The 23,311-nt window shown below is 53.8% G+C and overlaps 1 protein-coding gene across 1 annotated transcript in view; it reads left to right on the top strand.

Annotated features, from left to right (window-relative positions):
• Window positions 1-23,311, top strand: part of ITPR2 (inositol 1,4,5-trisphosphate receptor type 2) — a 342,793-nt gene that overhangs the window by 145,402 nt on the left and 174,080 nt on the right. Inside the window, exons 31-34 of the mRNA XM_056134649.1 lie at window positions 2,743-2,994; window positions 4,271-4,396; window positions 15,230-15,358; window positions 16,800-16,920. Of these exons, the coding sequence (XP_055990624.1) occupies window positions 2,743-2,994; window positions 4,271-4,396; window positions 15,230-15,358; window positions 16,800-16,920 (628 nt within the window). The remainder of the gene's footprint in view (window positions 1-2,742; window positions 2,995-4,270; window positions 4,397-15,229; window positions 15,359-16,799; window positions 16,921-23,311) is intronic.

Raw genomic sequence — 23,311 nt, 5'->3', positions numbered from 1 at the left:
CCCGGGAGTCACACTGTGCGCCTGGTGCTGTCTGTCCCCACCCTCCCGTGGCCGCCCTCGGAAAGACGTTGGTTTTACGGCTGTTAGAAAGCTTCGTTTTCTTTTTTGGTCCTTTTTATTTTTATTTTTTTTTTGCTTTTTGGGTCACACCCAGCGATGCCCAGGCATTCCTCCTGGCTCATGCAACTCAGGAATTACTCCTGGCGGTGCTCAGGGGACCCTATGGGATGCTGGGAATCGAACCCGGGTCGGCCACATGCAAGGCAAATGCCCTACCCGCTGTGCTGTCGCTTCAGCCCCTCTTTTTCAGTCCTTAAGGCAAACAGAGACAAACACCAGACGAAAACTCATTCTTGTGAAAGGCCAAGAAACAGAACAGAACAGAAACTCTCAGAGAGTCGGACCGCATGAGTGTTTCCTAGTGGGGAGGGGGCTGGGGCGCAGCATTTGGGTGGAAACTGGACTCCGGCTGGACAGTGCTGATACCAGGTGCTGATTACTTGGTCACCGAGTGTATACCAGAAACTGAGCTGACGTTATAAACCTGTGCCACAGCAGTGAGAAGGGAGTTTCTGGGGCGTCAGCAGAGGGAAGGAAGGAGCGTTTGGGGGGGCTCCAGGTCATGCGTGCATGAGACCCCGAGTTTGATCCCTGGCCCTCGCCATTAGGGCCACTGAGCGGAGCAACTGTGTCCCCATGCCTGAGCGCCAGTGCCAGGCCTGCCCCGGTCATGGTGCCAGTGGAGGCCCGCCCAGAGGAGAGACGTTTTAAGATTCAGCAGAAAGCAAAGAAAGGAGCACTTTCAGCGTGTGTGTGTGTGACCTGGTGGACGCTTACGTGTTGGGTGCAGTGACAGCACACGGCACCGCGGCTGCCCCAGTGCCAGTGTCCCTCACTGCTGACCGTAGTCTGCCCTTAGCACCAGTGTTCTCACTGTTGACCATGGTTGCCCTGGCCCCTGTGTCTGTCACGGCTGGCCACAGCACTGTTCTGCCACTCCCACTCCTGGGTCCCCCACTCTGCTGCGGAGCCCAACTTTTCTTTGGACATTTTTCATTTTCTTCATTCCTTTTCATGCTACCAGTGAGTGATGTCATTTGGTATTTGTCTTTTTTTTTTTTTTAATCTGAGTTCTCTATTTCTTTTACCCTGAGACTTCAGGAGGGGAACAGATGTAACTGGCAGGAAAGATAAACTTCCATCAACGGAGGGAATAAAGAATTTGTCTGTTTCAAGTCATAAATAGGATGCTCTAAAAATTTACCAACTGCCTATCATTTGGGCTGAGCGATAGCACAGCGGTAGGGCGTTTGCCTTGCACACGGCCAACCCGGCTGACCCGAGTTCGATTCCTCCGCCCCTCTCTGAGAGCCCGGCAAGCTACCGAGAGTATCTCGCCCGCACGGCAGAGCCTGGCATGCTCCCCGTGACGTATTGGATATGCCAGACACAGTAACAACGAGTCTCACATTGTTACTGGGCCCGCTTGAGCAAATCGATGAACAACGGGAGGACAGTGACAGTGACAGTGAGAGTGTAAAGATGACAGTGAGCGGGTTTATGTGGTGAGCTCCAGGTGAGCGAGCAGAGAGGGGTCTCACTCTGCTTCCCCGCGCCCCTCGTGCCCTCTGCAGGGGCTCCTCACTTGATGAAGGGAAATGACCGTCAGTGGGTCATTACCTGGACTGGCCTCGCTCTTTAGAGTCAGTTTGACATTTCAGAAAAAAATCAAAACAATGAAATACTTTGTTTTTGCCCTGCGGGTTGACACCGAGCGTGATTCAGGCAGTGGCTGAATTGGTCCTGGGAACAGATGGGTGGGTGGCTCATTGGTCTGTGCATTCTCGCGTCATGGGATGGCCCTGGGTCCAGGCGGCCACCAGCTACCACCTCCAGACTGCTTGTGGGCTGGGTTGGTCCAGGGGGTTGTTGGTCATCAGTTACCTTAAGTTTTAGAATGGGATGATTCCTATATTGATGCAGTTTTTTTTTGGCCTTTTTAATCTTAAAATTAATTTTTCCTAAAAGTCCTGACATTTTGCGTGTAAATTATTTGTAACCATGTCAAAGAACATTTTAAGCTCATCAAAAGAACCCGTTGTTCCTTTATGGTCTCAGTTTTTCATTTCCTAGAAAGGTAAGAACTAATTGGATTCTGTGTTATGGTCCCAGAGAAAAGAAGCAGCACAGGGGAGTGATGAGCATTTTAGCCTGCTCTGCTCTATGTTTGATGTAAGGTATTTCTATGGGCAGGCAAGTACTCACAACATAAAACATTACTATGTAAGGCAGTTCTCATACGTGTTCCTTCTTTGTGAACAAGTGTGAAATGTTTCGCAGTGAGCCAATATTGGCTTATCGATGCAGATCAAATAGAGAAAGAGCATACCGGTTACATTACTCACCAGCGTGCGTTACACTGAGGTTAATAAACCGTTGCTGACAATCGACGATACGAGTCATGGAATTTCAGCAGATTGGAATTTTCCCCGAAATACTAACAAATTAGGAAGGAAACTTTTCTTCCTAAAATTCTTGACATGGGAGTCTCCAAATAAAGGTGCAGTTACGTGATTTCCGCCATCCGCCTACTCGAGGCCCCCTCAGCCCCTGCCATGATCGGGGGTCGCCTTTGCCCGGCCCCCTGTGTCGTTCCCGGACTGCTGTGTTCCCGGCATCCGGACGCAGCGTCAGCTCCCAGCGCCAGTCCCGGCTGCCGTGTGACTCTGGTTCCCGTTTCAGCTCATCAACGGTGGCGAGGACGTGCTCATCTTTTACAACGACCGGGCGTCCTTCCCCGTCCTGCTCCGCATGATGTGCTCCGAGAGGGAGCGCAGGGACGAGAGCGGCCCCCTGGCCTACCACATCACGCTAGTGGAGCTGCTGGCGGCCTGCACCGAGGGCAAGAACGTCTACACCGAGATCAAGTGCAACTCCCTGCTGCCCCTGGATGACATCGTCAGGGTGGTGACTCACGATGACTGCATCCCTGAGGTGAGCCCCTTGGGTGTGCAGGGGGCTGGGGGGTGGGTGGGGCGCTCCTGTCCAGCTTCCAAAGAGCTCCAGTGTTTCGTCAGAGGTGTCTGCTGAGGTAACACTTGGGGATGTTTGCAAAAGCATCAACAGTTATTTTCTTCAGTCGTCCAAGAAGGACACAGGCCGTGTTTGTTTTTTTATTTTTATTTTTTCTTAAATTTTCATTAGTGAAACACCATGAGGTGCAATTGTAGACTTACAGATTTTTGTGCTTGGTTTCAGTTATACAATGATCGAGTACCCATCCCTCCACCAGTGCCCATTCTCCATCATTTACACTTTTTTAAAAACATTTTTGTTAGTGAAACACCATGAGGTGCAGTTGTAGACTTACAAATTTTTGTGCTTGGGTTTCAGTTATACAATGATCGAGTTCCCATCCCTCCACCAGTGCCCATTTTCCACCACCACGGGTCCCAGTATCCCTCCCATCCGCCATCCCCCCCCTCCCCCCCCCCCCCCCCCCCCCCCCCCGCCTCTGTGGCAGGGCATTCCCCTTTGTTCTCTCTCTCCTATTGGGTGCTGTGGTTTGCAAAAGAGACACTGAGTGGCAATCTTGTTCGATCTATAGTCCGAACTATATATACTATATATATCTATATTATATATACGAGTATATATATATATATATATATACTCATCACGCATTTCCCATCCTGGGAGGATCCTCCCAACACCCTTTATTTGGTGCTCCCTTCTCTATCTGAGTTGACAAGGCCGCGTTTAAAGCCAGCCACAGCTGGGAGAGAGTCAGCACTCGCTCAGCGTCGGGGCCAGAGTGAAGGATGACCTGCCACGTCCAGAAAGTTCCGGAGCGTGGAAGAATCTGCCCTCCCTGACAGTGCCACTTGCCGAATGGGACAGCGGCTTTCCTGAGCGCATGGACACATGTTTTGTCCTGTTCCTGAATCATCTTTCACTGTGTCCTAGTTTGTCTCTGCCGATACAGCAGAGGCCCATTAGAAACTGGACACCTGCCTGCAGGACTAAGGAAGTTTCTAGAAATGTAGACCCTCAGCACTTCTTTCTTTGGCTGTGTTGTGGCCACGTTTGTAAATGTGTGATACGCTGTGTACGATACGGCGCCAAATTTCAGGCAGGCGCAGAGTTCCTTAGCCTGGGAGGGCTTTTGGGTGCAGAACATGCACTAGGTTTTGTCCGCTGTCCCCATGCGCTTGTGGTGACTGTCCCGGAAGCAGTGAGCAGAGCTCTCTCTGGCTTGGCGTTTGCGCAGGTGAAAATCGCGTACGTGAATTTTGTCAACCACTGCTACGTGGACACTGAAGTGGAAATGAAGGAGATCTACACGAGTAACCACATTTGGAAATTATTCGAGAACTTCCTGGTGGACATGGCGCGGGTAAGCGACACTCCCTACTTCCTACTTTACGTGCAGTGATTTCTTCGATAAATATTTCTTCGGCACGGCGGCGTCAGCCTCTGGGCACAGCCCTGCAATCTAACCCTGGAGATCCAAACTAGAAAACGCTCTGCACCGGGCAGGGAGGGGTTGGACGGTGAGAGACGAGACCCCTGGGGTGGCCGGCATATCACCAGTTTCGACCTGTTTATACCTTTACCTCTGACTATGCTGAATTGGTCAGGAAGTGGAATTTCTGTAGCTTGTTTATCACTTGGTGATAGTCAGGGGTTGCTCCTGTCTCTGTGCTCAGGGATCGCTCCTGGCAGGCTCGGGCAACCATATGAGATGCCGGGGATCCAGCCTGGGTCAACTGCACGCAAAGCAAACGCCCTCCCTACTGTGCTATTGTTCCGCCCCGTCTGTGGCCTTTCGGCCCTGGTTGGGGCAGCCTTTTGGCCAGTGCTCTGTGGCCCTGCTTTGGTGGGGATGCAGATATAGAGCCCAGATGAGGGAGCACTGTTGCTCAGGTGAGTCAGAGCTGGGCCATCTTCTCAGCCGGGGCTGGCTGGGTCTTGCTCTCCCTTTCCCTCCCGTGAGCAGACACGTGTGTGAAAGCCAGGTCACCTCTCCCTTTGACTCATGTCTCTGCTTGGGCTGTTTGGAGGGAGGGGGCCGAGGGATGGGCGTGTGGAGTTGGCTGGCATTTTCTAGATACTGTCCGCCGCATGCTTTTGTTCCGGTAATATGGAACGAATGAAGAGAGGAAGGAACGCGTTCTCTTGGTAACAGCTTCGGTCCGCACATCTTGGCCCCTCTCATTTTGCATGCTGAATTATAATGTCCAGAGTCTATTAGTTTAGTTTTTCTTCTAAGGATTTTTTTAAAGCTGCTTTTTTTTAAAGTTCTGGGACAGACGGTTCCAATAAGGGTCTTGCTAGTGGAAGGCGGTGTATTGAGGACCGTTCAGACCTGGAAGGGACACTGGCTGACCGTCCAGGCCTGCGGTGAGAGCCGTAGCCCTGCATTTGCCTCACTTGGACGTATTTGGCGGAGAGGGATGCGTGACCCTGCGTTCCCGCCACCCCGTAGCGTGGAGGCTGGTGTGTCCTTGCCCGAGACTCAGTGCTCGTCAGGACTTGGGGAGAGATGAAGAGGCCTGTCGACCCAGACCCAGGACTGCAGTGACCCTTGCCTCCGGTCCTAGGAACCCCTGGACTTGGTCAGGGCTGCAGGGACCCAGGCTTGATGTCTGTTTCCGGAGCGTTCTGAGGACCGTTGCCGTTCCAGAATGTGAACTCGACTCCTGTTGCTGTTCACCGTACAGAGCTCGGTGTCTGCACTGGGGAGAAATCTCCACCAGAAACAGCCCGAACAGCCCAGTGGCATGTCCACCGCCCTGGAAGGCCCCGGGCCAGCACGCGTCAAGCGTCTCCCCGACCTCGTGACTGACCGGGCTCCTGCACCCGACGCGTGCACACGGGTACTGGTGAGATGCTGGACTGGCTGGTATGGGGAGCTCATGCCACCCACAGCAGAGACGTTTTCGCACAAGAGCCAGGTCACATTCTCAGCAGCCTGTGCTCTGACCAGGGCCGCCGAGAGGCTCCCTTGGGGCGCCCCCCACGCCCATGTGTCCACCAGGCCTGGCTGTCGCTATTCTTGCGGACGTGCAGAGCTCAAGGATTTCCCTGTCGCCTGTTTTGACTGAGTAGACAATGTTCTTTCTTTCCTTGCTGTTTGGGGGCTTCACCCAGCAGTGCTCAGGGCTGAGTCCTGTCCTGCACTTGGGAATCGCTCCTGGAGGGCTCAGGGAACTGCAGGGTGTCCGGGACGGACTGCAGGTCAGCCGCGCGTGGCCAGCCCCTCCCCAGTGCTTTTCGGCTCTGGCGATGTCAAGTATTCAGTGTGGGGTCGGGGCTCGGCCACTGCCCCCTCCAGCCACCACGACTTCCCTGCAGGCACAGAGCATTTACAAACCATTTTTTTGCCTCATTTCCCACATCTCCACCCCAGGATGCAAAGGGATTGCCCCCTCACATCCAGGGAAGGACCCAGACGGCCACTTTTCCTTACCTGCCATCTTCTTCCCCTGCCTTTGAAACAGCGTGAGGGAGACCTTGCCACCTGCGGGTTCAGGGCCCTGAGCTGGGTCCAAGGGTGGTGCTGGTGGCTGCTTCCTGCTCCAAGCTCCGGCTCAGCAGCACTTTCTGTTTCAAGCCAGTCAGTTCCTCACCCTGCTGCGGCTGCTGGACCCGTGCTGTGTCGGCCTGCGGTTAAGAGGCATGACTTAACGCAGAAGTCAAGTTGAGCCCCTGACGATCTCAGTTATCTTGGGCCTGACCTCTGGCCTCGAGATTTCGAGTTTGTGCAATGGGCTCTGGCGTCTCCCTCCCAGTCCTCACGGGCTTCCTGGGAGGGTTCAGTGAGATGGTCCTTGGGACAGTGAAATGGTGTCTGGGAATCGCCCCCAGCAGTGCCGGGACCCCAGGGGCAGTGGGGAACAGCACCCCTGTTTCCCTTGTCTCAGGAACGCCATGGGAGTGACTCCAGGGCATTTGCCCAAGACCTAAACCTGAGCGTGATCGGAAGGGAAAGGCCGTGTAGCACGGCTAGGTCCGGGAGCCGCGTCTGTCACACTGGACACGTGCTGTGCTGGCCGCGCCCAGAGATGGACTCAGCTCAGAGACTGTGGCCGAGTGATGAAGTCCCGCAGAGACCGACTCACCTCCGGGCAGCGTGGGCAGGCGGAGGGGGGGAGGTCCTGATGAGTGAGACACGGAGGAGCACACGCCACGCCTGTAGCCACACATACATCACGCCTGTATCTGCACAGGCAGCATACACGTATCTGCACACACGCCATGCCCGCACCTGCACACGCATCATACACGCATCCGTGCACACATGTCCGTTGTCACTCCCTGTCTACATGTATTGCGTATGCGGGTGAAGTTCGGTCACCAGCGTCAGCCCCACCCGCATCTCTCGGTGTGGTCCTCGCTAGGGCGGTGGCGGCTGGTGGCATCATTCCTGCTCTCCTGGCCGGAAACTCTAACCGCCGAGCCGCATGCTCTGCTGATTTCTGCCCCTCTGTAGCAGCAGGGACAAGTTGGAGAGTGGAGTCAGTGGCGCTGGCTCGGGGCTGGGCTGTGAGGGGGTCTGATTGTGCCCCTTCAGGGCTGCCTGGCTACAGAGGCGGCCAGGGGCCGACCCAGGCCTTTCTCAGTTGTGTGGTCAGAGCACATCTTTTCTTCGGTGGGGGCAGGGGTTGGGTCTCACCCGGCACTGCTCCGGGCCAACTCCTAGCTCTGTGCTCAGGCATCACTCCTGGCAGGGTTCGAGGGACCCTTTGGGGGTGCTGGGGATGTATCTCAGGTCAACTCTGCACACAGCAGGTAGTCTGCCTACGCCCTGTGTCGCTGCCCCGGCCCACGCTACCCACCCCTGTCCCTTGGACTCTCTGTGGCCCCACTTTTGGCCTCTGGGCTCCTGGTTTTCCGCACGCGTTGGGTGGTTCTCTCTGACTTGGCAGCGCGTCTCCTTCAGGATCTGGCCAGCCCCGAGGCTGATGATGTTAGCCAGAGATTATTGGACTGTAATCTCGTTGGAAAGGCTGCGAGATACCCTGCTTTGTGCCACCCTCACTTCCTTTTCTTGTGCTTTTTAATTTATTTATTTAGTGCTTTTCTCTCTGGAATCAGTCACCGGGTCCTTGTCGTCTGTGTGCCCTCGTACCGTACCGGCCTCCGCTGTTAGCATCTTTCATCTTCCTGTGCGTCCCTCTGGCCGTGGTCTCACTAGGACCCGGGAAGACTTCATATCATTCATAATACTTGATATAATTTGGTACTTGCTTGTTCCGTGTGTGTGGTCAGCCCCTAACTAACAGTGCCCCGTGCAGCAGCGGGGCTGTGGGGCGGGCAGCACTGCCCCTGGGAGCCGGGAGCACCCACAGCCGGGACAACTGTCACAAAGCACAAGGAGGTGGGCGGGGTGGTCAGTGCTCGCTGCGGTCTGTGTTCTACCCACCCAAACATGTCCCCAATTTTGCTTCCCAGCCTCCGGGCTGCTCCCAGCCCTGCCCATCCCACATGTTGGCTGGGATTTGACCTGGAAGCCACTTACGGGTGCTGTTCTCTCAGCTTATCGTGTGTTCGGACCCTGCCCAGGGGGACACGTCGGGGAATCTTGAGGTCAGATGGGTTGTTTGAACACACCTCTCCTTTTTTTTTTTTTCTTTTTTGGGTCACACCCCGCAATGCACAGGGCTGATCCTGGCTCTGCATGCAGGAATTACTCCTGGTGGTGCTCGGGGACCACCAGATGGGATGCCGGGAATTGAACCCGGGTTGGCCGTGTGCAAGGCAAATGTCCTACCCGCTGTGCTATCGCTCCAGCCCAAACACACCTCTCCTTCTCCAAGTGGGACGGGTGAAATTCGCTCTGAGAGGTGGTTTCCAGGCCCTGCGTCTGCTAGGAATAACTAGTTTTTCTCGGATCAGCTGAGTATCTCTCTTGCTTTCAACAGGTCTTTGAGAAAGCCGGGGTGTGGCCTTTGGGCATCCCCTCGGCGGAGTGGGAGGGACCCTTCCTCCTGGGCCTGCTTCTCCTCTGTCTCCCTCGAGGACGGGGAGGGGAGCGGGTGTTGGCTCTTCTTGATGGAGCGTGGGTGGTCCCTGTGCATCCTCTGCTCTTCCCACAGAGTTGCGGTTTCCTCCTGAAACGCCCCCCCCTCCCCCCCCCCCCCCCCCCGCTGTGCTCAGCTTCCCGGTTCCTCTGTTCGGGGCAGGCGCCAGCCTCAGAGCCGAGCCCCGCCCATGCCCTGTCTGGGTCATGTGCCCGTTCACTCATAGCTGGCGGCCTGGTGGTCACCTTCCCATGTGCAGCTGCCCATGCGCCATTGCTGGCCCAGCTCACCCCAGACCTTCCTCCCACCCCCCGGGCCGTCTGCTCAAACCATTCCTTACATTTTAGTAAGCGGAAAATCCATGATTTATTCTAGACTTTTGGGCAAGAACACCTTGTTTGTGTGTGGGAGGCCTCTGCCAGCGCTGTGCTCCGTGATCCCTGCTGGTGCTCCGGGAGCCAAGTGCAGTGTCAGGGGCCGTCTCAGGCCAGTGCGTGCCGGTTCCGTGTTCTCTGCACTATTTATCTGACCCCTCGACAATCTCGGCATCGTCTGTATGTCTTATTTTCTTACCTTCTGCGTCTGATCTTCAGCCAAGTTTGGGGGCTGCCGCCTCAGAGACCCGAAGCCCGACGCCCTCTGAACAGGGTCCCCCTGAACCCAGGCTGCTGTGAGTGCTCCCTGGGCTCCGGCGGTGGTCCTCTCCCAACCGTGCCTTCCCTCTGTCCTCCGGACTCCAAGTCTGTGTAGGGCTGCGGAACTGAACATGGGGGTCGTGAAAAATTTGGCCACAGTAAAAGGTTTCTGAACAGTGACAATTTTTATTTATTTTTTATTTTTTTGCATTTTGGGTCACACCCAGTGATGTACAGGGGTTGTTCCTGGCTCTGCACTCAGGAATTACTCCCGGTGGTGCTTGGGGGACCATATGGGATGCTGGGGATTGAACTTCGGTCAGCTGTGTGCAAGGCAAATGCCCTCCCTGCTGTGCTATCGCGCCAGCCCCAGTGACCAAAATTAACCCCGAATCAGACATGTCTTGAATCCGAGGGGTTTGGCAGGACCTGCTGGCTTTCTTGGGCGAAAGCGCTGGAATGGCCTAAGAAGCATCACCCAGTCCGCCGAGGAGAGAGTTGGTTCCCACCGCTCCTGGCGGAGTCCTTTAGGGTGAGCCCTCCATGAGACTACCTACTACTCCTTTCTGTCCCCGCACACCCACCCGTGCTCCCAGCTAGTGCTCCGTTTCCTGTGTGCTCCCTGCTAGTGCTCCATTCGCACCATGCTCCCAGCTAGTGCTCCATTTCCTGTGTGCTCCCTGCTAGTGCTCCATTCGCACCATGCTCCCAGGCAGTGCTCCATTCCCTTGGTGCTCCCAGCCTGTGCTTCATTCCCTGGGTGCTCCCTGCTAATGCTCCATCCTTTCAGTACTCCCAGGTAGTGTTCATTTCTGTCCCTGCTCCCAGCTAGTGCTCCATCCTCTTGGTGCTTTCTGCTGGAGTTCCATTCCCTCCATACTTCTAGGTAGTGCTCCATTCCCTTGGTGATCCCAGACAGTGCTCCACCCCCTCGGTGCTCCCAGCTAGTGCTCCATTCGCTCCATGCTTCCAGGCAGTGCTCCATTCCCTCCGTGCTCCCAGGCAGTGCTCCTTTCCTTCCCTGCTCCCAGTTATTGCTCGGTTGTCCCGTGTGTGTGTGTACCAGACACACGCCCCCCTCAGCACTTGGCGTTTGTCCCCTCCTCGCCAGTCCTCTGTGTGGCCTCTACCCAGTCCCTCCCCATGCCCCATGCTCTGCTTCTTGGCTCCTCCTCAACCTCACCTTCCCCCTGGCTCTACGCGCTGGCTTTGGTCTCTGCACCCCCAACCCCCCACGTCTCCCACGCCGCAAAAGTTAGTGGGATAAATCAACCAGGGGCTGAAGTTGCGGAGTCAGGCGCAAAGGGAGTGTGGTCCTAGCAGGCGACTGCGCAGGCGCGTTACGGGCGTGAAATCAGTAGCCAGAAGCAGACTTCACAGATAGGGGCATTGACATATAAACAGTTATCTCCGGCCATTCGGGAAGCGATCCGATCGGCTATTTCTGTTGTGGCTCTTCTCTGTCCAGAGCGTGAGGGTTTCTCTGCGGAGCTGTCCCAGCAGTGGCCGAGGAAGGGGAGGAGCACGGGGACTCCGTCAGCTTGTCTCCTCTGGATTCTCACTGCCGTCCCTCCAGGGGTGGTTTTCGTATGTCTCCTTCACCGGTGGCTGCATGGATGCTCTGGGCGTAGAACAAAGCGTTAAGACAGCCAACAGAAGTGGCTGGTTGGGACTGAACCAAGATGACGACGTTTGAGCTCGTTGACTGTTTGGGGGAAAATGAACTTGGCTCCTAACCTCTTCGCGTATAATAGCGTGGATGGCGATAGATTTAGGAACAGATGTGAAATGACGTAAGTGGGTGGCAGTTGGGCAGGAGAGATAGTCCAGTGGCTAGGGTGCCTTCCTTGGCAAGCAGCCGACCCTGGCTGGATCCCGGCACCTCGGCACCTCCTCGGCACCTCCAGGAGTGATCCCAGAGCAGAGTTGGGAGTCAGCCCTGAGCACGCTGGGTCTACACGTGTGCGCACGCATGCACACGTGCACGCACACACACATGCACACACAGGATTCAATGTTCAACCCTTCAAGTTGTGAGAGTGGAGGAGTGAGAGTCGGGTGGAGACTGTGGGTCAGCGGTCGAGGGCAGCAGCAGTGACCCCCAGACGTAAAGAAATCTTCAGTTTGGTCCACATACCTGTTGCTTCCTTTCAGAGAGTGTAAATGTATGTCCCTCCTGCCCCCCATCATGGTAATAAGTGAAAAAAAATCCTCCATATCTTTTTAATATGTTAAGTCATTTTACTTTCCCGGACTCTGTCCTTGGGAAATAATTAGAAATGATACCAAGAGTTTATGGTCAAAGGAGTTCTAATAATAGTAGACCATGGGGAGTAGTTTAAATATTTAATAATAGAGAAATGGTTCAATTAAATCATGAGACTGATGTTGTAGTTGCTGAGGTTTTTTTTAAATAACTGAGCATGATGTATTGTCCAGATTGCAGTTGAGAGCAGTTTAGAGGGTTGGAATCACCCTTAGGTGACAGACTTGGACAGGACGTGGTTGTGTGACCGCCCCCAGCAGTGGGCTACAGTGGGACTGCAGAGTCCAATGATGGTTGGGTGTTGCTGCATTGTGGGAGTCACGAGAGCGTGCGAGAAATCCCCGAGCGGGGGGGTAGGGCCAGAGGGACGGAGGGGTGCCAGGGTACCAGTCCCCAAGAGCCTAGGGCACAGGGACCAGCCGGGACTGCACAGGGACCCAGGACAGAAAGTGGAGGGTAGCCATACGTGGACCTGGGTGTCTGTGGGAAGCCTCGGCCAGGAGAGGGACGCTGTCCTCTGCCCCGCTGCAGGGCTGGGGCTGTCGTGGCGGTGAAACTTTCCCTGTGAGCCGTGTGCATCGGCTCTGGACAGCAGCGGTGCTGGCCAGGGCTGACGGCAGCCACTTTCCAGATTCTGCAATACCCACATCTGGCCGTGCATTTTTTTTCCCCCTGTAATATACACCAACTCTGAAAGTAAGAATAACAGTTTTGCACAATTCTTTATTAAAAAAAGACAGAACTTACATAAAAGACGAGAGAGGAGGAAATAACTAAGAAAAATAAGAAGAATGATTTGTGTTTCTGGTTATGTGTACCTCAACCCCTTCCAAAAAGGAATTGAAGCCTGATGCCACATTAGAAGGACGGAGTAAACATCGCCTTGTAGAAGAAGTGTTTGGGTAATGACAGTACATGGGAACGTTTTATAGGAAATAAAAGCATCGGCGTAATATGTGCCAACAGATTGGAACTTTAAATATACATATATGCATTACACATGAAAAGTTAATTTAATGTGATGTAATTTTGAGTCATTCCCAAGCTTTATTGGAAAGAGGTGGTAAAAATAAATAAAACACGGGATAAAGAAATAACATTTATTAGGCTCATTCCCCCCCCGCCCCCAGAAAGTATTAGTTGCTGCCAGGGAGAAACTGGCTTCTGCTCCTCTTCTCCAGTCTTTGCAGAAGTTGGGGAGACAGGCCCGAGCCGTCGCCATCGTTTGGGGCAGAAAAGTTACCTGGGGGGATTACTTGAATTTCTTGTCCGTCTGAACTGACCAATAAATTCCCATGTGGGTTTTCATCTCCCCAGAGTTTTGAGGGAGGCCTTCATCTAGAAATAGATTCCTATTTTTCTTCTTCTGGCGACGTGCCAAACACAGTAACAACAAGCCTCACAATGGAGACGTTACTGGGCCCGCTCGAGCAAATCGATGAACAACGGGAGGACAGTGCTACAGTGCTGGCGTTTGGACCATCACACCCGGTGGTGCTCAGGGCTTCCTTGGCTCTGTGCCCAGGGTTCACCCCTAGTGCTCAGGCGACATCTGAGATGCCGGGGACTGAACCCAGTTGGTTGCTCCTGTGACCCCACTGCCACCATCCCTATATGCTGTCTTCGATCGCTCCCACCTGAGGAATGGCACCCGGTATTGCTGGACTGGAGTGTCACGGGTTTGAGCCCTGCTGTCCCCTCAGTGCCGATGTCCCCTCTGCTGAGCAGGGGATGCCACCGGACAGCGGGTACTGCGCGATTCTAAACGGAATCAATCCTACTTCATGCCCCTCCGGGGAAATCAGTTTCCTCGTCACCTGTGGCCACATTAAAATCTCATCTCCGGGCAGATGTGCCTCGCGTCGAGCCTGCCCAGACCCCCTGCCCCTTGCTCTGGGACAGACTGATGGCATAGATGCTCCTGGAACATCTCCGAGCCTGGCCTGTGTTCAGTGCCGAAATGACCATCCAAGGATGACATCGTTTTTATTTCCGCTCATTGCCCCTTCTCTATAAAATCACCGTGGGCTGCATAAGGGGAGGTCACAGTAAAATACGGCCGTGGAATAGAGACAGAAGATGCCCCGTGCGGGCCCCTCTCTGCCCTGGGCAGCCATGCTTTTCCAGCCGAAGCCTATTGGCATGTGGCTGGAGACAGTTCTGGTTTCCCTCCTCAGTGACTTTCTTGGTGTAAAGACTTTGAGAGCCCCAGCTAGGTTGATGGCAGCTTTTTATCCTTTGGGTCACCTTGTATGAATGGGCAAACGGTGTCCAGCGTGGGGCAGTCCCGGGAGATGTGGGCATGTGCGCATCCAATCCCCCCACAATGCTGGCACTCGCTGATGTCACTGTCCCAGTTTCCGCCCTTTCCCAGAGTCCGTGCCTCCCTCCCGCCAGTGTTCTCTGCCCTCTGGTTTCTCGTCTCCTCACCCCTTTCTGGTTCCTCCCCGTCGTGGGTGCTGGCTTTTGCTGTCTGTCTCCTGGCACCCTTGAGAATTTGGCCTTTTAGCAGTCTGCCTGGTGCATCCCAGACACAGCTCAGGGTCCGTGTCCGTTTCTCTCGTCCTCTGCTCGGAAAACCTCTCTCCTTGCCTGGACCAGTGGCTTCCCGCTGCCCGGAGCCCTTTGTACTCCTGGCCATACTCCAGACAAAGCCCGTAAAGGCGAAGATGCTCCCCCAGAGAGTTGGTGGATGGAAGACTCTGTGTTTTAGGAAAGGACTTTTGCCTTTTTATTTTTCGGCTTTTGGCGTCACACCCGGTGATGCTCAGGGGTTACTCCTGCCTCTGCGCTCAGGAATTACTTCTGGCGGCGCTCAGGGGACCCTATGGGATGCTGGGAATCGAACCCGGGTTGGCCGCGTGCAAGGCCAACAACGCCCTCCCCGCTGTGCTATTGCTCCAGCCCCAGACTTTTGTCTTCTTGGTGAACGTTTTAGGAAGGACTTTGTCTTTTTAATTTTCCGCCTTCTCCAGCCACCCCACGTGTTCGCGTCTCCAGCCTATGCAGGCAGCCCATCACTTCTGAGCGTTTGCTCTCCCGTGTTCTAGTGGCGTGTAGAAAGGTCGTTTCCTGCCTCGCCAGACGCGAGGATGGAGGGAGGAGGGTGGAGGGCGAGGGTAGGAGGGACGGAGCCGGGAAGAGGGATGCAGAAGCTGCTGCAGAGCGCTGGGGACAGACCCGGGCCCGCTCAAGGCCTGGACAGCGGGAGGCGTGTTAGAAGCCACATTTCCGGGATGCTCGTGGAAGTGCTTCGGTGCCAACATGTGCCGAGAACTGACGCGGCCGGTCGCCCCCTGCAGGTGTGCAACACCACCACGGACAGGAAGCACGCCGACACCTTCCTGGAGAAGTGCGTCACCGAGTCCATCATGAGCATCGTAAGCGGCTTCTTCAACTCGCCCTTCTCCGACAACAGCACCAGCCTCCAGGTAGGCGCGGCCGGGCGAGCGGACAGGGGGGGCCGCTCCCCTTCGCCCCTCGCGTCAGTGACCGCTCCGTCCCCTTCTGAGTTCCCCGGACTTCGCCTAAACACGAAATTATTATTTGAGGGTCGGGAGTGGGGGGACTCTCGGGACCACGGCGTGCCCAGGGCCAGAGCCCTGCTGTGCCGCCACATGCCAGGTGTGTGGCCAGGCCCTGAGGCCACCTGGCCAGGCCCTGCCAGAATCGTTCTTGTTCCTTCTAAGCATGAAAGAAACACTCTCACCCGTTCATGGACCCACCAGGTGTAGCGGTCCCCTAAGTGACAGCAATGCTGAGTGATTCCCCGGGGGCAGCTTGGCTGGGAAGGATGAGCTGGGACGTGGGACCCAGATTTTCCCTCAGGCACTCCTGAGGGGAATACAGATGTCAGTATTTCCCCACACATCCTTACAACGTGACGGCTGCATCACCCACAGACGGGGCAGTCTAACTCCACCAGTGGTAGCACGTCCAACGATGGCCAATGTATGGCATTACAACGATGGCAGTGGAAATTTTGTCTAGAAGGAAACGTTGGCTCCTGACTATGAAGTATGATCTGTGACGTAGTAATGAAGTGATATAAAGTCAGCTTATATAGAGTGACATCACCCAAATCTGGTGAGTGAAAAATACAGACACCGGCAAGCACAGGAAGTGACTCCCTTGATGTCTGAAATGATGGCCCCTCCAGGGAGGGCCTGTTGGGTGTTTTGTGTCTAGTACTCTAATATCCTAGGATAGCACCAATGAAAGTTATTTGGTCCACAGATTTCCTATCTCCGGGGCTGGAGCGATAGCACAGCGGGTAGGGCGTTTGCCTTGCACGCAGCCAACATGGCCGACCCAGGTTCGATTCCCAGCATCCCATATGGTCCCCCGAGCACCGCCAGGAGTAATTCCTGAGTGCATGAGCCAGGAGTAACCCCTGAGCATCGCCGGGTGTGACCCAAAAAGAAAAAAAAATTTCCTGTCTCCAAGAACCCAAAGAGAAAGTCATAGCACCTGTTGCATTCGTATTGGGAAAAGAGAGTCTTGAGTGTTCTTAGATTCATGGATCTGACTTCAAGCCCTGGCCCGTGTTTGTGGTCTTGAAGGCAGTGGCACCAGGGCCGGAGCCCACGCCCCGTGTGCTCTGATTCGTTCCCCGTGTATACGGTTCCGAGCACTTATACTGGGGTGCCCGCTATAAAGGATGACTCAAGTGCCACTGATGAATTTCCCAAAATGTCTTGGAAGGACATTCGTAGGCTCCCTCATCAGAGAAGTGGGGATAAAGTAAGTTATAAAGGAGAGATTCATGAAATCGTGCCTGAATGGTGTAGCTGGTCCCGTGTTCGACCCCAGGGGCCCTTTCGGAGGCTGCACAGATCCCAGGGAGGGTCACGGCCATTTCTCCTCTTGCAGACGCACCAGCCCGTGTTCACCCAGCTGCTGCAGTCCGCCTTCCGCGTGTACAACTGCACCTGGCCCAGCCCGGCCCAGAAGGCCTCGGTGGAGTCCTGTGTCCGGACGCTGGCTGAAGTGGGTGAGTTGGGGCATCTAGGTGGACCCCCTCCTTTGGGCCATCAGGGGCACTGTGAGTACTTCCAGCCGGGACTGGCTGACACACCAGGTGTGGTTTTGTGACGGTGAACAAGAAATAAGCCCGAACATTGCCCACTTCAGGGGAGGGGACTCGAGTCATTCTGGGTCTTTAGCAATAATTTTAATTCTATTTCTAAATTTAAATTTAATATTGCTTATGGCATTTCAATATAGCTCAGTGAAATTTGAAAAGAACGAGTTTAGCGTAATTCTTAGCTCAGATTTCATTACGGCACGGTCTATTAAATAGCCTAGCCTATTAATATCTTTATTAAAAACTCCGATTTCCCAATTTGAAATCCATCATTATTTATTGAGGGTCTGTGACACACGGAGACCTCAGAGGTGATAAATTAAGCAGGAGGCGGACGGGATTGCAGCCGCGGGTGGGTGGCGGTTCTGGGACTTCAGCGCGGTCCCGAGGGGCGAATGCAGATGGGGCTGGACCACAGATAGACGGGTGTGTGTGTGTGTGCTAGCGCGCCTGCTCTCAGCCCTGCTGGCCTGGAGGCCTTGCTTGGGGCGGTTGATGCCCTCTGTCCCTGTCCTGATCGTCAGAGCCAGCACTGAATGCTCAAGCCAACAGCCAAGAAGTTTCCCACACGCCTTGATTGTTTCCCTCTCAGCGCTGAGGAAACACTTCATCACCCCATCGCTAGATCTGGCCCCTTGGGCAGGTTAGAGTAGGTGCTCGCTGAGCGCTTGATAAGGGGAAGGTGGGCTGCTTGCCTGAGGACGGTGTCAGGCTGTGATTCCTAGCTGTGATTGGACCTGAGTGATTATACATACATATAAATATAACCCCCGCCCCCCCCCCCCCCCCCCAGTTGGGGGCCACGCTCAGGGGTGCTTAGGGCTGTGCTTTTGCTCTGTGCTCGGGAGTGATTCCGTGGAGTTCGGTGGGGGACGTATGTGGGGCTGATGACTTGAGTTGGGCAGGTGCCTTCACCAAGCCCTGTACTAGCCCTCTGGAACTTTAAATTAACAATATGTAGCACTGCATTGCACTGTCCTCCCGTTGTTCATTGATTTGCTCGAGCGGGCCCAGTAATGTCTCTGTTGCGAGACTTGTTACTGTGTTTGGCATATCGAGTACGTCACGGGGAGCTTGCCAGGCTCTGCCGAGTGGGCGAGATACTCTCGGTAGCTTGCCGGGCTCTCCGAGAGGGGCGGAGGAATCGAACTCGGGTCGGCCAAGTTGGGCGCGTGCAAGGCAGACGCCCTCCCCGCTCTGCTATTGCCCCAGCCCAATAAGATGTAATGCAAGTTTTGATGAGAATCAGTTAAAAAGCAGGTGTAACTGCCCGTGTGCTGGCCCCAGCCCCCTGTAACCGTAGAGCCTGTGTGCTGACCCCGAGTCCACCGTAGCTACATAGCTCGTGTGCTAGCCGCAGCCCACCGTAGCCACCCTGCCCACTGGTTTCCGGCAGGGGAGGGGAGGGAGAGCTCAGGCGGGGACACTGCCGCCCTCCGTCTAAACAGGCCTTTGATTCCAAGGCTTCTTCTCCCTGCTCCATGCTTAGTTTATTTTGCTATTGGGGGCCACACCCGGCAATGCTCAGGGCTCACTCCTGGCGGTGCTCAGGGACCCTCAGCAGCGTTGGAGACAGAGCCTGGTTGGGCTGCAGACAGGGTCATGTCATGCCCTCCCTCTGGGTGGGGGAGGACCCCGCCCCAGGCCTCCCTCTGGCCGCCCTCCTCGTCTCTCCTTGGCCCCTCACTGTGCCTTCCTGGGCCTCTGTGGGACCCTGAGTTCCCTCCTCTTCCTCCTCCTCTCTCTCCCCCCCTTTCTCCTCCCCTCTCTCTCCCTCTCTGTCTCTGTCTGTCTCTCCCTTTGTCTCTAGCCCTGTCTCTCTCTTACTCTGTCTCCCTGTCTCCCTCTCTCTGTCTCTGTCTTTCTCTGTGTCAACTATTGCTACCTCTCGGCATCTTTTCCATTCTTCATAATTTCTGGTTCGAATTTGTTCATTTTCTTGGGTTCAGATTCCTGCACAAAAGCTCTTTTGGCCCTGGGACCTAGATGCCAGCTCCTCCCCTGCCCCCCATCCCTTCGTTTTCTACCTTCTGTCACTGCTTGTTTGATCTCCCCTGCTAGATTCTGAGGGAGGGCCAAGCGCCTCTCAGGATGGCCTGAATGGAAGCTGTCGTCCAGGACGGAGACAGGGGCGGGCTGGTCAGTGTGGCCCTCCCTGGCGCTAGGGCTGCGCATGGGGGAACACACGCCCCAACAGGATGCCCGGGAACGAGCATCCTTGGGCTCGGGGACGGAGCGTGGTGTCTCTGCAGACTGGAGACCAGGTTCTGTCCGTCGGACCTGGAGAAGGGATTTCTCCACGGGCCCCGCCATGGTGGCCAGACTCCGGCTTCCCCCAAGGAACAGCTGCGTGATGGTCGGGCCCTGGCCATGCGAGCAGGCTCGCACCCGAGCCCTTTGCTTCTGTGTGATGAATCCCCGCACCCCCCCGTCGCTCCTACACCCGGGCCCAGCCTCACTCCTCCTCCTGGGTGACAGCCACGCTCAGATCCTCCCGCAGCCGCCCGCTGAACTCCCCCAGCTGGGCCCGTCTCGGCCTGAGGACCAGATCCCGTTACTCACCTCCGTTGCAGTCTGCATTCCTCATGTAGTTCAGGAAGTTCCTCACGTCGACTTCCGCCCCCCACCCCCGCGGCTCTGCCCACGCGCACCCTCTCTCTGGTTCTCATCTCGGCCAGACCATTCCCTTTCTTCAGATCCTCCTTCCCCAGATTGTCATATGGTTAGCCAGTCTGAGCTCACTGAAGTCTTCCAGAACGTTCTCCCACGGTGTCCTAGCCCCACTCCCCTCCCTGACTCGCTCTCATGCTCTCTCGTCTCCGCACTCACCGAGGTGTTTGAAAGCGTCTCGTTTGTCTGCTGGTTGCTGCTTCTTGTGTCCACAGCTCCCCTAGGATGTGGACTCCTCCCTCACGCAGACCCTGCCCTACTCCCCCCTGCCAGGACGGTGACGGCCGGGTGACCCCAGAATAGGTCGGTGTTTCTTGCCCTGGGATTTCGCAGCTTGTGGAATTTAGATGCAGAAAGGTGAAGTAAAATGTGATGCAGGGATGAAAGATGGTGGAGACCGATTCCAAACACACGTTTTCTCCGAATCCCAAGTGTATGTAGCAGCTGGACCCAGGCGTCTTTGTCCGTAAGGTCTTAGGTTGCAGGTTACAGTTCACTTAGAATTCTGGTTAGCAGAGGGATCTCAGGGTAGGGATCCGGGTGAAGTCCTATGACTCAGGTGCAGAATGACTTTTGGGTTTCATCCAGCCTTTAAGAATACACAGACCCCAGCAATTTTCCCAAGACCATAAATTCTGCCCCACAGTTGAGGTGCACCAGAGACTGAGATAATGGGAAACCCCTAAGGCAAATCATCAATAGATAACCGAAAAGACCTACACCAAGCCAGACCACTCTGTAGGATCCTTGCATTCTCTATAATATTCTTGTCACTTGACAAATAAACACAAAGACCAGTTTTCCTATAAAAACACCACAAGGTGGGCCATATTTAGTCCTATACTAAGTGCTTCCCCTTCTGGGAAGTTTCTTTCTCTATTTACTTTGCAATAAACTTTTCTATTTTTCTGGAAAAAAAAAAAAGAACACACAGACCCAGGGCCCGTACGGCATCTGCCTTGCCTGCGGCGGACCCAGGTTCCATCCCCAGCATCCCATGTGGTCCCTTGGGCACTGCCAGGAATAATCCCTGAGTGCAGAGCCAGGAGTAACCCCTGATCATCACTGGGTGTGACCCAAGAAGCCAAAGGAAAAAAAGAAGAAGAGAAAAAGAAAAAAAGAATGCAGAGATCTGGGAGAAGTTGTCTTGTCAAAGAGAGCAGAGAATACACATGCGTCAGAAGACTGTAGCACAGCCAAGAGGCCGCTCTGCTTTCGTAAGGCAACTTCCGTCGCATTTACAAGCCGGGAACTTGTGACTGTTCCTCACGTTGTCCCATTGTAACACGCATCACACCACTGGCATCGTCACGATTCGTAGAGCACTTTTAAGTACCTTAGCACGAATGATCTTTCCAGTCTTTGACTTCCTCCCTTGTTTGCTTTGGGTGTGGCCTGCGGGGAGAGGCAGGGAGCCCGTCCCCTGAGGGTGAGGGTTCTCAGCCACCAGGCAGAGTGACCAGCAGCCCCGTTTGAGGGACGGAGGGGATTGACCCTCATCTAGTCTGATAGGTGAGGGTGAGTCCGGGCCCGTGTACGTGAGTCCCGCCCCAGTTTGCTTCACTCCTAAACGCAGAGGGCTTTGGAAGGATTCCCATCTCCTCAGAAGTTTCTGGTATTTTCCTGCATGGCTTTACCCTATTCTCCCGAAGAAATGCACAGTTTGAAAAAGATGTGAAGACCGGAGGTCTTAAATGGCTCTCAGTGAGATTCCCTAGGTGAAGGCATTGCTTGGGGGTGGACAGTGGACGCTTAGTCGAGTGGACAGTAGATGCTTAATCGAGTGGACAGTGGACACTTGGTTGAGGGACAGGATCTGACATGCTATAGAGAAAGGCTGGGCTGGGGTCAGGCCAGGCTAAGGGGCACTACCACGCATGCCCAGGGGCCCGGAAGGCCAGGCTGTGAGACGCTTCAGTGACCCTTGGTCAGTCCCCATCTTGGTTTACCCACACATGTGAGCTCCGCTTGGAGGAAAAGCACCGAATGGCAACTACCATATTATTTCACTTAGAAAAGAATTCTATTCCATGTGTTTCATAATCTTCAAATGATTTGGGAGGATTAATGCTCGGTACTTTGTTGGCAATATAATCTTGTTTCCAAATGGAAATTCTGTAAAATATCTTTTACAAATGGTTCGAATAATGAGCATCAATTTCCAAGCCAGTTGTTCCCCCCAAAATTCAAACATGTAGAAAATATTAACCCCTTGAGATGAGAAATTCAGTCACTGTTAGACAAGCCTATTTGAGTCCTTCTAGGCGATTGGACTGAGAGTGTAATTTAATATAATCCTTTAAGTGACATGATTACTCAAAAATTAAATAGGAGTAAATTACTAAATAGGACCACATATTACAAGGCTGTTTATGTATCTTTTGGCTCAACTGTTTGTCGATTTGTCAATTGCCTCGAGCAGGCCCCAGTAACGTCTCCTTCGTCCTAGCCCTGAGATTTTTTTAAAAAAAAGTGCCATATTCAAGGCTCTTTCAGAGTGAGGAGAATGAGACCCTTCATTGTTACTGGTATTTGGCATATTGAGTACGCCACGGGGAGTTTGCCAGACTTAACTGTTTGTATTGATTTATTATTATTGAAAAGGCAGGTTTCGAGTTATTGGAGAAATGCAGTCTGTCATGCAAATTGGTTTCTCTTGCCCCCAGTGAATTTTTAGCATGCCAGGGATAGGTATAACAATATAAAAATGACAAAACAGAATAGAACCAAGTTTCTTATCTGCTAGTTTTGGGTTCTGATGTGTTTCCAGTGTTGGTGATGCTGGGTGGATACACAGCAGGTTTTCACTGCACGGGTGACAGAAACGGGTCAATCCAAGCCCGGGAACGAGTGTCCGAGGCTGCTGCTGACCTCTGCTCTTTGTGGTGTCTCCCCTTAATGTGTGCTTCAGTTTTGGTTTGAATTAGATTGATTCTGATAATTCTGCACACGGGGGAGAACACGGTTAACCCCGAGAGGCAGCTTCCGGCATTTCAACCTGCATTTTGGTCGATGAGCCTTTACAAGCAGCGTTGGAGGGTAACTTTCTCCCTGGTGATGCGACTTGTGGTCTGATTCTTAGACCTTATCAGTTTTAGCAGTAAAAATATGGTTGCCATTTTAATGCTGTTTTTTTTTTGGTTCTTTTGTTATTTTTTGATGTGAAGAACAGAAAACCTTTCTATATCCTTAGCTAATTTGGTGTTTTTCTGTCCCGTGAGCTTGGCTTTCTCATGCTTTGCTTGCTTTTTCTGCAGGATTTCCCTCTAAATAATTTTTATCATCTTTTATCAAGAAAATGAGTTATTTGCTGATGAGCAACTAGCGTTTCTTAAATTTTGAGGAATCCTTCCCAACAACTTCTATGAAGCCAGCGTTAACCTAAAAGCAAAAGCAGATAGAGATATTCCTGGAAAAGAAAGATCAATATCCCTGATGACCCTCAGGACAGAAATCTCCCTCGACAGAATCTGAGGGAGCAGAATCCGGCGGCATATCAGAGGGACCCGATGCCACGACCACTGGGATTCCTGCCAGGGTGCAAGGGACTTGCCATTCAGATTCAACCCTTGTCATTCTGACTTTCATTTTAGAATGCAACAAGTTATTTTCTTTAAACATTTTCTTA

The sequence above is a fragment of the Sorex fumeus genome, unplaced genomic scaffold, assembly GCF_029834395.1.
Source record: "Sorex fumeus unplaced genomic scaffold, SorFum_2.1 ptg000100l, whole genome shotgun sequence".
In the NCBI taxonomy this organism is placed as follows: Eukaryota; Metazoa; Chordata; class Mammalia; order Eulipotyphla; family Soricidae; genus Sorex; species Sorex fumeus.
Note: the sequence above shows the minus strand (reverse complement) of the source record. Positions and strands in the feature narration are given on the sequence as shown.